Source organism: Bombina bombina, chromosome 4 (genome assembly GCF_027579735.1).
Source record: "Bombina bombina isolate aBomBom1 chromosome 4, aBomBom1.pri, whole genome shotgun sequence".
NCBI classification, from domain to species: domain Eukaryota; kingdom Metazoa; phylum Chordata; class Amphibia; order Anura; family Bombinatoridae; genus Bombina; species Bombina bombina.
In genome coordinates, this window is record NC_069502.1 from 243,042,152 (window position 1) to 243,060,073 (window position 17,922).

The 17,922-nt window shown below is 36.4% G+C and overlaps 1 protein-coding gene across 1 annotated transcript; it reads right to left on the reverse strand.

Annotated features, from left to right (window-relative positions):
* Window positions 1-1,441: 1,441 nt before the first annotated feature.
* LOC128657230 (G-protein coupled receptor 35-like) lies at window positions 1,442-14,769 on the reverse strand. The gene is made up of 3 exons (XM_053711494.1): window positions 14,662-14,769; window positions 3,888-3,960; window positions 1,442-2,845 (listed from the first exon to the last, which is right to left on the reverse strand). The coding sequence occupies exons 1-3, from the start codon at window positions 14,767-14,769 to the stop codon at window positions 1,914-1,916; spliced, it is 1,113 nt and encodes a 370-aa protein (XP_053567469.1). The 3' UTR covers window positions 1,442-1,913.
* Window positions 14,770-17,922: the final 3,153 nt, after the last annotated feature.

Genomic DNA, 17,922 nt, shown 5'->3' on the forward strand with positions numbered 1-17,922 from the left:
AGCTGTTAATGAAATTCCCCTTCTGGTCATAGGAGCAGCTGGACAGCAGCACAGATGCTAAGACTTGCACCCTTTGTAGTAAAGTGCAGCTGTACTTGGTGGAATATGACAACAGAGTCACAACAAGGTGAAGGGGCCTATTTACTATGGTGCGAGCGGACATGATCCGATATAGCAGATCATGTCCGCTGCATATCGATAAATGCTGACAGCATACACTGTCAGCATTTATCATTGCACAAGCAGTTCTTGCTGGTGCAATGCCGCCCCCTGCAGATTTGCGGCCAATTGGCCACTAGTAGGAGGTTTCAATCAACCCGATCATATTTGATCGGATTGATTTCTGTCCGCAGCCTCAGAGCAGGCAGACAGGTTATGGAGTAGCGCTCTTTAGACCGCTGATTCAAAACTTCGGTTTATGGAGAACCTGAAGGCTCGCCGGAAACACAGGGGATCAAGCTCCATACAGAGCTTGATAAATATGCTCCAAAGGCTTTATACTCTGGATACAGTGGCTGAGTGTTGCATTATGTTACCACCAGTTAGAGCTGAAGCAACAGTAGTACAAATGAGCTAGTGGACACTCAGGGTATTCAGAGCAGCAGGGCATGGAATTGGATAATAGGCCAAGAAAGTAAAAACAAGGTATACGGTTTTGTAATGTGGATACAGAGTCAGAGTTTTATCTAAAATTGTCTCAAGTTGGAGATGCAGCAGCAGCAGCAAAAGTTGATATACTTCAAGAAAGTCACAGAAAGGTGAGTATTTCACCCACAAAATTGTCAGATTATGGAGCAGCAGCAGCACAAATTAACAGGTGGCACCAATTGCAACAAAGTCCTCCATCATTTTTTCAGTAGATACACTACTAGTCAAACGTTTTAAATCACTTCTATTTTTCCAGTTTTTATGGAAATTTAAGCAATTTATTCCAAAACTAAGTGGTTAATTGCCAGGGGTTACAAGAAACAGGCTTAGGTTACCAAGAACTGAAAACTAACACACAATGTACTAAACAAAGGTCTTTTTACAGTTGTTCTGCAGCAATGGAAGTAAATTAGGTCTTGAATGTTGATGCTAACTACTCCAAAAGGTGTCTTAATGCTTGTTAATTATTTACAAACCCTCTGTCTGTAAAAAAGCAGTGTTGGACTTACTAACAGACTTAATAAACCCTCTTAAGTGTTATGTGTACTGTATAAAGTAATATATTAGAAAATGTTTGCGCTAACACGAGGAGGACCACAAAAAATTACTACAAAACACCCAGTAAAGAAACAATTAAACCTAAAACTGGTTATAATGATCTTAGTAAACAACAACATTCTGGGTGCACCTGAAGCCTCTAAAATCAGGGTGCTTTGTCAAATTTATAGAATTTTTGCCAATACAATATTTGCAACAACTTGATTTCATTTTCTTAAAAATAATGATTCCATAATTTCTTTTTTAACTCTGGTTGTTTATTTGTTTTATGCTTAATTAGCACATTTCTTTAGTCACTATTTATGCCATCATATACAAATACTGTTAAATGCATACTAAATTCAAGTTTTCTTTTTTAGAAAGGTATTTGGGATATTGCATTCTAATCAAACTTGTTTCCATACCTTACACAAAAAGTGCATTACATTTTATGTGTTTAATCCCTCATGACCTCCTGTTGAATGCTTTAAGTGCCCATAACTTTTGGTCATTTTTTCACTAATGTAGGAAGCCTTATAAAGTAAGTACCCCTGAAATTATTTTTTATTGGAGCAGCCGGTTGTACCACATACTCTCTGTCTATATTTGCATCAAAAGAAATCTATAAAAAGATTAATGATTAAACTTATTTCACTAGGAGACCTCCGTTGATGTCATCTTTTAGCTTAGATATGTTTTTGTAACTCGCAATAATTCTACTACATTTGCTAAAGGTTTGACTGCTGTGTCTGTTCTGTTATTTGATTCAATTCTACAGCTTTTGTTAACTTTATTTTTTTTCCAGAAAATTCCTTCGCCACCAAATAATAGTAGAGTGCATCAAGGCAGCAGTTCAGATCACCAATAACTTGCAAAGCACTAACATAATTATTCATTTGTGTTATCAGGAAACAATCTAATTGTATGTACTCTACAATAAACTGTATAATATAAGCAATATGAACAGGCAAAAAGCACAACAGGAAAACAATTAGATTGATGGAAACAATATAAACTGATTTTCGTATACAATGTTGTTCATGTAGACTGTTTGAGTCCTTTGTCTTTAGGGTTTTGATAACTTCAATGGAGCAAAACATTATTATAATTAGAGGAGTATAAAATCCCAGGATGCTAATGTAAAGGCTTCCATAAAGGTGTTTTGGCATGGTCTTCCTGAAACAGAAGCCTACCCCTATTTTGATTTTAAACATTAGTTCACCAAATATGTAGCTTAAAATGAGAAGCATCCATATAGTCCCACAAACCACTGCAGCCTTCCTAGGTGAACGCAAAGATCTTGAGCTCAAGGGAAATTTTATGGCCAGGTATCTGTCCACAGAGATTAATGTAATTATGGAAATACTCATGTATATGTTCATAAAGTATGCAGACCGGATGGTACGGCATGTGTTAGTCATCTCCCACCCGTATATTGTATCGTACAATCGGAAGGGAATAGTAATGAGCAAGCAACAGTCGCTAACTAACAGGTTCATAATGAACACTCTTGTTTCTGTATAAGTCTTCATTTTAAAATAGAAAATATGTATACCAATACAGTTGAAAATTGTCCCAAAAAATAAAATTGAAGGAAAAAGTATAATTTTGAAAAGATTTATAGTTGGATTCTTCAAAGCCATGATGCTACTGCAATTTTCTGTAATAAAGCAGAAATATGTTATTGGATTTCAGCAAAATAATATCATATATTACAGAGTCACATTTTATTAGCACAGTTACAAAATAAATGGTAAAGGGCCCTGCCACCAGTGAGTGTCTTTTAGCTGTAGGAGACTCATACAGCTCTTGGGGTTGACCATGTAATACGAGAGAAAGAAAAAAGTATAATTATTTTTCAAATAAAATGTTAACACATTTCAAAACAATAGCTTTAAAAATGTCTATATGAAGTAGACAAACATAGATATATAAAACTAAACAAAGCTACATAATAATTATAGTAGGATAGATAAAAACATTGAAACATACATATAGAGGCCCATTTATCAAGCTCTGAATGGAGCTTGAGGGCCCGTGTTTCTGGTGAGTCTTCAGACTCGCCAGAAACAGCAGTTATGAAGCAGCGGTCTAAAGACCGCTGCTTCATAACCTGTCCGCCTGCTCTGATGAGGCGGACAGAGATCACCACAATTCAACCCGATCGAGTACGATCGGGTTGATTGACAACACCCTGCTGGGGGCTGATTAGCCGCGAGTCTGCAGGGGGCGGCATTGCACCAGCAGCTCACAAGAGCTGCTGGTGCAATGGCAATGCTGAATACGGAGAGCATATTGCTCTCCGCATTCAGCGATGTCTGACGGACCTGATTCGCACTGTCGGATCAGGTCCGACAGACATTTGAAAAAAGGCCTCTTAGACTGCAGATAATAATCAAAAGCCCCATAAAGTTAGCCAATATTTATTTCTTAAAGGAATATGCCATAATTAGCACATTTCTTTAGTCACTATTTATGCCATCATATACAAATACTGTTAAATGCATACTAAATTCAAGTTTTCTTTTTCAGAAAGGTATTTGGGATATTGCATTCTAATCAAATTTGTTTCCATACCTTACACAAAAAGTGAAATACATTTTATGTGTTTAATCCCTCATGACCTCTTGTTGAATGCTTTAAGTGCCCATAACTTTTGGTCATTGTTTTCACTAATGTAGGAAGCCTTATAAAGTAAGTACCCCTGAAATTATTTTTTATTGGAGCAGCCGGTTGTACCACATACTCTTTGTCTATATTTGCATCAAAATAAATCTATAAAAAGATTAATGATTAAACTTATTTCACTAGGAGACCTCCGTTGATGTCATCTTTAAGCTTAGATATGTTTTTGTAACTCGCAATAATTCTACTACATTCGCTAAAGGTTTGACTGCTGTGTCTGTTCTGTAATTTGATTCAATTCTACAGCTTTTGTTAACTTTATTTCCAGAAAATTCCTTCGCCACCAAATAAAAGTAGAGTGCATCAAGGCAGCAGTTCAGATCACCAATAACGTGCATAGCAGTAACATAATTATTCATTTGTTTTATCAGGAAACAATCTAATTGGATGTACTCTACAATAAACTGTATAATATAACCAATATAAACAGGCAAAAAGCACATCAGGAAAACAATTAGATTGATGGAAACAATATAAACTGATTTTCGTATACAATGCTGTTCATGTAGACTGTTTGAGTCCTTTGGCCCCTATTTATGAAAGTCTGGCGGACCTGATCTGACAGTGCGGCCAGACCTTGCTGAATACGGCGAGCAATACGCTCGCCGTATTCAGCATTGCACCAGCAGCTCACAAGAACTGCTGGTGCAACGCAGCCCCCTGCAGACTCGCGGCCAATGGGCCGCCAGCAGGGGGGTGTCTGTCCAGTGATGTCTGTCCGCCTGCTCAGAGCCCCTTTGTCTTTAGGGTTTTGATAACTTTAATCCCTTAATATCAGGAGGTGGTATTCAAAATCAAGCTGTCCAGCATATATACGCTATTCGGTTAAAGTGTGAAATGCTGTAGGAAAATAATTGCTGCTGCACTATTTCACACTTCAGGGAGCCATTTTGGCTTTGTATGGTATTAAAAAAACAAGAGCCAGGGCCGGACTGGGACCAAAAAAAGGCCCAGGCATTTTAGGGCAAAAAGGCTCACTACCCCCCCCCCCCCCCCACCACCACACTACCATTTTTTATTTACATACATGTCACCACATAACATTCACAACACACAAATGCTACATAGCATTCACATACATGCAGGCACACAACACACGCAGCATTCACATACATGCAGGCACACAACACACGCAGCATTCACATGCATGCAGGCACACAACACACGCAGCATTCACATGCATGCAGGCACACAACACACGCAGCATTCACATGCATGCAGGCACACAACACACGCAGCATTCACATGCATGCAGGCACACAACACACGCAGCATTCACATGCATGCAGGCACACAACACACGCAGCATTCACATACATGCAGGCACACAACACATGCAGCATTCATATACATGCAGGCACACAACACACGCAGCATTCACATACATGCAGGCACACAACACACACATCATTCACATGCATGCAGGAACACAACACACACATCATTCACATGCATGCAGGAACACAACACACGCAGCATTCACATACATGCAGGCACACAACACACACAGCATTCACATACATGCAGGCACATAACACACTCAGCATTCACATACATGCAGGCACACAACACATTCACATACATGCAGGCACACAACACACGCAGCATTCACATACATGCAGGCAAACAACACACGCAGCATTCACATACATGCAGGAACACAACACACGCAGCATTCACATACATGCAGGCACACAACATATGCACATTTAACTTATACACTTACACATATTTATGGGACAGAAAAAAATATTACAACATAAATACATGTAGATAGACACTAATTATACATGCATCATAGTATAATATTGGGAATAACGGACTTGAAAACATATGGAAAAACAAATATACACATACATATAATTGTGTGTTTGTGTATCATATGCTTTTAACCTCATGTTAAACCCAATGCACATAAACCTCACAAGCCTACTTTTAAATGTTGTCTATAGGAAAAAAACTAAACTTAAATTTTGTCTTGGCTGATAACATTATCATAGGAAAAAAATACATTTAAACAAACCATCTTGTTTGCAACTGTGTGCAGAATTCATGTACTGTAAATTTGTGCATCATTTTATGAGTTTGCATGAATCATGTGCACAGGCATTCAGTAATTAAAAATCAAGGCCTAGATTTAGAGTTCGGCGTTAGCCGTGAAAACCAGCGTTAGAGGCTCCTAACGCGGGTTTCTTACGGACTCCGGTATTTAGAGTTCAGTTACCGACACTCAAAAAACACCTAACGCTCAAATTACTACCGCCACCTCAGACCCAGTAGTAAACATATACCGACACAAAAAACATCCACGAATCACAAAACAAATATTACACAAAGTACACTTACACTCATACAAACACTACACTATATTTATTTTTAAGATTTAATAATTTTTCATCAAAATACAAAGGATTAAACTTGCGAGATCTCGGGTGTTAGAAAAAAAACAACACAAATCCATTTCCCCATTGACTTACATTGACACACGGGAAAAGACCCTCATATACCTACATCTAACTAATAACATTATCACAAACATACACTCATCGATGCATACAAATTATATACACCACATGACATACACAAAATATTTATTTATTACAAAAAGAACACGATTTAGCGACTTTTTCACACAAGCTCATGACGTCATTCACTTTACGAGGAAAACCAGTCTTAGAAAAAAAACAAGCACAAATTTTAGAGCCTCCATTGACTTCTATTGGGAAGACGTGCTCGTGCACGCGAAACCCTCATTTCCCTAACGCACGCAAATAGCGTAGACAGAAAAACTCCAAATACCAGCGCTAGAAAAGACATGATTTCATGCGTTAGACCCAGCTATGATAAATAGATTAAGAAATGACTATTTCCCTATGGTGGATTTATGGATTTTACTGTTTGAATATTCACAACACCATTAAATTGTTTCATACTTTTATATTACATCAACTACAAATCAACATCACTAGTAACAAACTTTTTTAAAAAAAATATTACATTTAAACGGACACAAAAATAATTTAAACTTTTCAGGATTCACAAACACTACACAATGGGAAACACCTCTCATTTACCTTTATTATTGCATTTCATTTATTCAACTCATATGCTTGCAGCAACAGCATATCTACATAGGCTTAACACATGATCACTCATGGATGCACATACATTACTTTTAACATTCATTCATACATGTGCATTCAAATGATGGGGGAAAAACACATTACATTCTCTATAGGAATCACAAAACACAACATATGGATTTTACTGTACTTTTAACATCATGATTCCATCACCAGAAACCATTAGGAATTACGTACAACAAGAACATCATTACACCAGATTACAGATGTCACTTTATGGGAAGGAACAACAATGCCACACCGCTATATAGAAGTCAGCATATGTGGGACACAATCACAATATATACGTACATGTACATAACACGCATCACCCATCACGCAACCACAAAGCACACATTTAGATTTTATTCAGCACACAATAACAATGTAGCACAATACAACAACACAATGAGGATTTCAGAACTACATAGGCAGGTTAATAATATCATGACGTCATTAGAAGATTCAACCATACACATTACAGATTCACCACTGTACCGCCCCTTTCGGAACTTTAACACTCAATACTACAATACAACATATACGTAAACAACAGTTTGGAACAGCATTATTAGGGAGATTTCAATGGGACAATTAATAAATATTGTCAGATCGCAAATCACTTATATATACAATACTACAGATGACAGCCGGAAGTTATTCAGTATTAGTGCCATTTGAATGGGACGCATACAATATTGACATCTCGGCAATCACTTATATATACAATACTACAGATGACAGCCGGAAGTTATTCAGTATTAGTGCCATTTGAAAGGGACGCATACAATATTGACAGCTCGGCAATCACTTATATATATAATACTACAGATGGCAGACGGGAAGTTCGGAATTATTATTGAGATTTGAAAGGGACGCATACAATATTGACAGCTCGGAAATCACTTATATATACAATACTACAGATGACAGCCGGAAGTTATTCAGTATTAGTGCGATTTGAAAGGGACGCATACAATATTGACATCTCGGCAATCACTTATATATACAATACTACAGATGGCAGACGGGAAGTTCGGAATTATTATTGCGATTTTAAAGGGACGCATACAATATTGACAGCTCGGCAATCACTTATATATACAATACTACAGATGGCAGACGGGAAGTTCGGAATTATTATTGCGATTTTAAAGGGACGCATACAATATTGACAGCTCGGCAATCACTTATATATACAATACTACAGATGGCAGACGGGAAGTTCGGAATTATTATTGCGATTTGAAAGGGACGCATACAATATTGACAGCTCGGAAATCACTTATATATACAATACTACAGATGACAGCCGGAAGTTATTCAGTATTAGTGCGATTTGAAAGGGACGCATACAATATTGACATCTCGGCAATCACTTATATATACAATACTACAGATGGCAGACGGGAAGTTCGGAATTATTATTGCGATTTGAAAGGGACGCATACAATATTGACATCTCGGCAATCACTTATATATACAATACTACAGATGGCAGACGGGAAGTTCGGAATTATTATTGCGATTTTAAAGGGACGCATACAATATTGACAGCTCGGCAATCACTTATATATACAATACTACAGATGGCAGACAGGAAGTTCGGAATTATTATTGCGATTTTAAAGGGACGCATACAATATTGACAGCTCGGCAATCACTTATATATACAATACTACAGATGGCAGACGGGAAGTTTGGAATTATTATTGCGATTTTAAAGGGACGCATACAATATTGACAGCTCGGCAATCACTTATATATACAATACTACAGATGGCAGACGGGAAGTTCGGAATTATTATTGCGATTTTAAAGGGACGCATACAATATTGACAGCTCGGAAATAACTTATATATACAATACTACAGATGGCAGATGTTACTTTATCGTTTACAAACAATATTGAAGCAACATTGATCGATCACATTCGATGCACATTATACACAACTATGCACTTTCATTCATGTTAGCCTGGACGTGTGCTTGTTACTATAACATCGCGTTTAAGAAATATTGATTACGCATATGATCAAACATTACAAACATGCACTGTATGTGTGATATTTTACACTTTCACATTGATATTCATTGTTTGAAAATAACATTTCAGCAAACAACAAATAAACGCCCACTGTGAAAGCATTCGCGCCGCACACATACAAACAGGTGAATACAATCAGCAATCATTACAAACTCATTACCATTGGACTAATTGTACTATAAATCCCCCAAACAACATGGCCAATGCATCACTTGTGATCCACATCAGATCAAGTGCTTACCTTGTTACGCTGTTTTGAAAGATGGATGACGATGACATGGTAGACGCTGCTGGTTCTGCTATTGGCGAACTAGCTGTTGGTCGAATCAGGCAGCCTCGGCGGCTCAGACCGAGACGAAGGGGTCGTCTGGTTCGAGGTCCTCGTGTCTACAGGGTGAGACCCACCTTGGAAAACATGAGCGACTTTGAGGTTTATGATAAGTATCGGCTCGATCGCGAACAGCTCATTGGCCTTTACGATCTTCTTAAACCTCATTTGGAGCCACGTATAAGAATAAGGACTGCTGTTCCCGCCATGAGTAAGATGCTAAGCTGTCTATACGTCCTGGCCTCCGGGAGTTTTCAATCCGGAGAACTGTACATGCATGGCCTGGCTCAAGGTACATTCTCTGGGGTGTTTGATAACTTTCTGGACGCCATGGTACGTATCAGTAAGCAATACATAGGATTCCCACAGAATGATGGTGATTGGAGGCGCCTGAAGCGGGAATTCTTTGATATTGCTCAATTGCCCAATGTATTGGGAGCCATAGATTGTACCCACATTGCGCTGCGTGCTCCAGTTGATGACTTGCCCTTCAGAAATCGCAAACATTTTCATAGCCTCAACTTGCAGTATGTTTGTGACGCACAGATGAGGATTATGCATGTGTGTGCGAATTTTGGAGGGGCTAGTCATGATGCCCGCATCCTCTCTCTGTCGTCCCTGTGGAGACAGTTTGAGGAAAGACAAATGCCCCCTGGTTATCTCGTTGGTGAGTATTTGTGCACAACATGGTTAATTAATTTGACAATTGCCACTGTAGTTTTAAAATGTTATCGTAATGTTCAGCTATAGGATGCAATTTAACCATATATTTTCCCCCCGCTAATGTCTACTTTTAGTTCAATGCAGATATGTAGCATGTCTTACCTTAAATGCTCAGATAGAGAATGTAATGTAACCATGTAGTTAGCATTTTACACAAGGCTTGATTTAGGAGAAATACGCATATGTAGCATGTCTTAGCTGAAATGGGAACATATTAGCTAATGCAATTTAACCATGTCATTGTCTCTTTCCGCTAATGTCTTTTAGTTCAATGCAGATATGTAGCATGTCTTACCTTAAATGCTTAGATAGAGAATGTAATGTAACCATGTAGTTTTCATTTTACACAAGGCTTGATTTAGGAGAAATACGCATATGTAGCATGTCTTAGCTGAAATGGGAACATATTAGCTAATGCAATTTAACCATGTCATTGTCTCTTTCCGCTAATGTCTACTTTTAGTTCAATGCAGATATGTAGCATGTCTTACCTTAAATGCTCAGATAGAGAATGTAATGTAACCATGTAGTTTTCATTTTACACAAGGCTTGATTTAGGAGAAATACGCATATGTAGCATGTCTTAGCTGAAATGGGAACATATTAGCTAATGCAATTTAACCATGTCATTGTCTCTTTCCGCTAATGTCTACTTTTAGTTCAATGCAGATATGTAGCATGTCTTACCTTAAATGCTCAGATAGAGAATGTAATGTAACCATGTAGTTAGCATTTTACACAAGGCTTGATTTAGGAGAAATACGCATATGTAGCATGTCTTAGCTGAAATGGTAATATATTAGCTAATGCAATTTAACCATGTCATTGTCTCTTTCCGCTAATGTCTACTTTTAGTTCAATGCAGATATGTAGCATGTCTTACCTTAAATGCTCAGATAGAGAATGTAATGTAACCATGTAGTTAGCATTTTACACAAGGCTTGATTTAGGAGAAATACGCATATGTAGCATGTCTTAGCTGAAATGGGAACATATTAGCTAATGCAATTTAAACATGTCATTGTCTCTTTCCGCTAATGTCTACTTTTAGTTCAATGCAGATATGTAGCATGTCTTACCTTAAATGCTCAGATAGAGAATGTAATGTAACCATGTAGTTAGCATTTTACACAAGGCTTGATTTAGGAGAAATACGCATATGTAGCATGTCTTAGCTGAAATGGGAACATATTAGCTAATGCAATTTAACCATGTCATTGTCTCTTTCCGCTAATGTCTACTTTTAGTTCAATGCAGATATGTAGCATGTCTTACCTTAAATGCTCAGATAGAGAATGTAATGTAACCATGTAGTTAGCATTTTACACAAGGCTTGATTTAGGAGAAATACGCATATGTAGCATGTCTTAGCTGAAATGGGAACATATTAGCTAATGCAATTTAACCATGTCATTGTCTCTTTCCGCAAATGTCTTTTAGTTCAATGCAGATATGTAGCATGTCTTAGCTGAAATGGGAAGATAGAGAATAATATTGAAATAGATATTGTAAAGTTAAAATAAACATTTGTTAATGGATTATCGTGTACAAAACTTTTTATTGTACTACAAATACTATTTTGAGGATTCTGTTAGAATTATGTTCTGTTCATAATTTATAGGTGATTCTGGGTACATGAGCCGGACTTGGCTCATTACCCCCTTGCGTAGCCCGACTGATGTGTCTGAGGAGCGCTACAATAGGGCTCATAAGAGAACCAGGGCGGTGGTTGAACGGATGTTCGGGCTCCTGAAGATGAGGTTCAGGTGCCTGGACAGGTCGGGAGGAGCCCTCCAGTACAACCCAAAGAAGGTGGCTAAGATCGTTGTAGCCTGTAACGTCCTGCATAATATTGCACAGCGGGCTGGGATGCTGCAGGCCGTCCGGCCGGACAGAAACCTCCTCAGAGATGAGGAGGATGATCCTGTTCTAGAGGGGCCATTCCGGGACGAGGGGCTCAATGTCAGAGCAGACATCATCAACCGCAACTTTAGACGGTAAAGAATAGAAATTAGACTGGAGTATTATCAATAGATGTGAACTCTAGGGAAATGACAAGTAGAGAATTGTGCAAACATGTTAGGATTGTTCATCAAATGCTAAAAATTTGTTTCATTTATTAATATAGGTGATGCTCTGGCCATTGGGTCCTGTAGCGAGTCTTTGCCACCTGGTTTTTAAAGAGGACATCAGCTGGTAAGTATAAATGTCTTGACTGTTGCTGGCATGAATTGTACACAAATACATCATATGGCATACATTTTATAAACTAGTATTTAGTTTACACATTACTTAAAATGTAAATATTCAGAAAGGGATCCTCTAGCATGACTTTGGTTCAATGTCACACATTAGAGGTTTGTTCTGCTCAATATGACTCATCTTCACACTTGATAGAACATAACACAAGATGCTACACACGCTTAGTAAGCTAGTGACAGAAATTTCTTATGAAATGGGGGGTGGGAGAGGGCTACAGAAATGATTCACACACTTGTAGTAATTTTGAATAAACTCTTTATGCCATTAGGGAGCTGACTTAATCTAAAGACTGAAAGGGAAGAATTAGAAGCCTGACAGTGAAGATTGCCCAGACTGACAGTGGAAAAAGCCAAGATTGAAATTGAAGTATACCAATGGGATCATGTCTGGCATTATCTTTCCAATCTGCTGACCTTGAAAACCATACAAAGACATGTTCACATGGTAAGTGCCAACTATTTGATAGAATAAGGCTGTGGAGGCATCCTATTGGAGACACTTAGATGATTTTCTAATTTTTAGATTGTATTTCCCAGTCCTCTATTTAATGAACTGATGAATAAGACACCTATTGAAGATCAACTGTTTACCCCTGAATTGACTTTTAAAGACCATGCATTATCCAGGTTGGTGTACCAATGCATGCTAGTGAAGACTGTTGAATATTAGTAGCTTACATACATTAGTCATATTTAGTTCTTAATTAGATATTTAGGGATCACAATCAGACACTTAGATGATTTTACTTTTTTTAGATGGTATTTCCCAGTCCTCTATTTAATGAACTGATGAATAAGACACCTATTGAAGATCAACTTGTTTACCCCTGAATTGACTTTTAAAGACCATGCATTATCCAGGTTGGTGTACCAATGCATGCTAGTGAAGACTGTTGAATATTAGTAGCTTACATACATTAGTCATATTTAGTTCTTAATTAGATATTTAGGGATCACAATCAGACACTTAGATGATTTTACTTTTTTTAGATGGTATTTCCCAGTCCTCTATTTAATGAACTGATGAATAAGACACCTATTGAAGATCAACTGTTTACCCCTGAATTGACTTTCAAAGACCATGCATTATCCAGGTTGGTGCATGCTAGTTAAGAATCACAGGAAGAATGTTGATTATTGTTAGCTTACATACATTAGTCATACTTATTTCATCATTAGATATTTAGGGATCACAATCAGAAAAAGGAATACATATTATAGTTGATATAGAGGTATTTGAATGGACATGAAATATTACATTTATGTTCAGCATACATATATTGTTGAAATGTGATATACATTATTATGTATAATTAGAAATTAGGATATTTAAATTTAATTTTTATTCCACAATATAATGGTGTATGTTTTTTTTTTTTTTTTTAAATAAATGTAATAAATATCTTAAAAAAATGTTGAACAAAGTTAGAGCATAGACACAAGATGATTGTAAATGTATTTTATGAATATTTGACAACGTGTGTATTAACTTTGTTCAATTTGTTTATTTTTATTTCAGATTGGCATCTGATGACTTCCAGGAATATTTTTTTTTTTTCAGAAACTTTTTTTTTTTAAATGTTAATAATAAACATTTTATTTTTAAATACATTCTTTTGAACAGATTATAATAAATATCCATATAATCTGTCAATAAAAATAAGTTTGACTCCCATGACTGGTAGTTGGCTATTTGACAAGCACATGCATAAGATCAAATAATGCATTAAGTTTAGAAAATCAACTGATTCCGAGAATATTACATTAAACTATCTTTTTTAACATTAATTGGGGAGTGAGATCCATCGATGCTTTTCTTTTGAAATTCTTAGATGTTAAATTAATTTCGGATATGTAGTCACAATTTCTCATAAATTATTTATTTTCACTTTTAAGAAGGGGAAGTGGTTCAATTACATTAAAGTGACAGTGTTGTTGAATGTAAAATTAATTTTATGACAGATGGGGGACGTTTTACCAATAGCAAACTGGAGGCAGAATACATTAAACCATGGTCACTCAAAATGCTACCACATATGACCCGTGCGCAAGTAGACACCACTCTAGGAGGGGTGACAATGTTCAGTAGCCCGATAGAAGCGTGGAGAAAGGCTTGTAGAGCCCTTGGGGTCTCCTCGAGCCATACAATATTCTTGCCGTTAGGAGGTAACCCAGACTTCCCGGCTGGGTTTACCACAAAACCATTTAAACTGTGGGGGGAGCGGGGGGTTACATCCCTTAAACACATCCTCTCTGTGGATGGAACAACAATCCGACCGTTTGGGGACTTGCAAAGAGATCATGGCTTACCGAATAGCCATCACTTTGCCTATCTCCAGGCGAGGCACTATGTACAGAACCTGCTGAGATCTGAGAAGATGCCAGATGCTGGCTGCGACATATACAGACTGCTGTCATTAACACAGGGAGGGCTAACATCCATTTCCCATACATACAAAATCCTCCAGAAAAAAGTGAACAAAGACAATTTGACACACCTCAAGAACACTTGGAACCTACTTATAGAGCAGGACATCACTGACACTTGTATTGAACAAAGCTTCGCAAAGGTGAGGGAGGCTACACTATCAAATGAAATAAGAGAATCCCATATTAAATTGCTCCACAATGCATATATAACGCCAAAACTATTCCACAAGTGGCAACAAAATACATCAGGTCTGTGCCCAAAGTGTTCAAATGCCAACCCAGACATAACACACATGATATGGCAATGCCCAAAACTTGCAAAATTTTGGGGTATGACACAAAGATGGCTGGAGATGAGTACGGGAGAAAAAGTCAGTTTAGCACCTGAAATGGTGATATTCTTACACACACAGGCAAAGATTAGAAAGCACAGAAACTACATACATAATGTAATCCTACACGCTAGGAAACTGATTCTCAAACAATGGTTAGCACTGACACCACCAAGCTTAGCTCAACTCAAGGAAGGATTGAGGAAACAGATGATATGTGAACAAGTAGATACTCAGGGAGACATCACAAAGAGAACAAAAAAGTTTATGAACAAATGGGAACCACTTATCAACACATTAGATATCATACATCAGAGACAGGTCATTTATCCCTTTAAAGATACAGAATACATATTAAATGCACAATTGAGGGGACAATGGAATATTTTCACTTAAGACACAATTAGACAAATGATGCGAGGATCTGCATGGGGGGAGGGAGAGGGGAAGATGCTGAGGGCGGTGACTGGAGGAGAGGCGGCCAAGGCGGCCAAGGAGGTGAGGGCGTGAGAAAGGCGATGGCGAGACTCTGTGGTTAAGGAGAATGGAGGAAAAGAGGGGGGAGGAAATAAAGAAAAAGCCCAATGCGACTGAGGTGATGAATCATATGGATATACTGTATTCTAATGAAAATGCATGTAACTGTTTCAATTGATTTTGTATTTATGGTTGAATTTTCACTGTAAGTTGCAATGGAATAAATAAAGTATTGAAAAATTAATTTTATAACATCTTGTATCTTCCTTAGGTATCTCAAAACATTATTTTCAACATTATTTAAATTTTTACTTTTATAAATGGTAGGTCATTTAACTTGATATTTTTCACAAGCTAGTTATTGGATGCCAGGTTAATCGATGTAATTTTCTAGTGGAGTAATTTAACTATAGTTATTAATATTATGTAGTTTTTAAAATCTTACCTCTTGGGTTAGACATCAAATATCTATATATAATATTAATTACCCTTTAGTTTATTTTGACAATGTTAAATCAACATTCCAAATGTTTTGGTCCTTAAAGGGACATTCACAAAGTATATTGTGTATAGATTTTTAAAAAAATCATAAAAGAATTTAAACATATTTATAAAGTAATATAGAATTACATTCAGTCTTTAAATATACTTTTAAAAAAATACATCAATGCACATATCTTAGTCAATTACATAAGGCATCTATGTGCAACCAACAATCAGCATCAAAATAGCCTATGTAGATATGTATTTAATCCAAGAATATATATCATTACAATCTAATGATTGAATAACAAAACATATTAAGTTGTTCAAATATTATAATCTTATACAAAATGCATACATAACATATAGCTTAATGTCCCTCTAAGCTGAAGGCTCAAAAATACCTCCTTTACAAAATATATTTCAGTCAGTGTGTAAAACAATCCAGAAGTTAATCTAAATTTGCTTTACTCATATGTTATACTAATTTAGCAAAAGGAAGGTGCCTAGGTTTCTGATATTTTAAGCATTATTGTGAAATGTTTCTTTAAAGGGACATGAAATCAAAATATACTTAAAGGGAGACAGTTAAAAAATTAATGATTTATACATTATGAATGAGTATTCTATTTTAAGCAACTTTAAAAATTGTCTCGTATTATGAATGCTCCTTGTGATGATGCTATCATTACTTTAAAAAAAGGCATTAAATACATAATTTATTTGCTTCAGTACTCTGGACAGAACTTGGTTTTTTTGGTTGGATTAATTTATCCAACAATCATCAAGGACAACCCAGGTTTTTTGGAAACAATTGTCCGTAATCTAAAATATCATTATTGATTTGCAAAGAAAGATAACAAGATAACTGTTAACATTTGAGAATCGGATTAAATTATAAAGTTGATTAACATTTCATGCTCAATCTGAATCACCAACTCTAAATTTGTTTGGACAGTGTCCCTTTAAGAGATTTAAATAGTGTATTTACTTCTCTTCCTATCTTGACATACTTTGCTGGAAAAGCATATCGAGATAGGCTCAGTAGATGAAGATTGGTGGATGCACAGAGATGCCTTATGTGATTGGCTCAACCATGTGCATTTAAATTTCTTCTGTTGAGGATATCTAAATACTAAGATAAATTGATTTACATTTTAAAGTCTAAACAATCTTCTATCTCTACAGATCATTTGATACAATTGTTTGTTTGTAATGTCTATTTAAAAATAAAGACGCCATTGCACAATAACATATATGAGCACTTCCGACAAATACAAGCTCGAGGTTTATTTGCTAATAACAAACAAACCTGTAGTTTAACATTTATAAACAGATTATCCAAGTTACTGACCTTATAACCTGAATTTGATCATTAAGAAATATTGCGTGGGAAACGCATCTTGAAACACCAGATTAGCATCTTTAAACATTAGTCTAATGTCACGCAATAGCACACAATCAATGTGCATTATGAAATACATTTAATAGAGCAATGTCAATACTTCACAATAAGTCAACAAATTTATTTTATGAACAATAAAGACATACAATATTAAATGTGTATTTGTATTAAAGAAAAAGACCGTTATTAAACTGAGAAATGTATACAACATTTAATAATGTGACAGTATTAGATTTTAAAGAGAATTTAATCATTAATATTTAACGGATCACGGATATTAAATCTGCGTCACATATATCCGCATGACAGGCCCATGAGTTACTAATAAGTCTACATGAAAAATGAAGTTACAGCACCACCATGAGGTATGTGTAACGAAGTTAATAAGATATGAAACATTAATGAACGGCCAATCCGAGTTCATCACACAAACACAACTTGAGT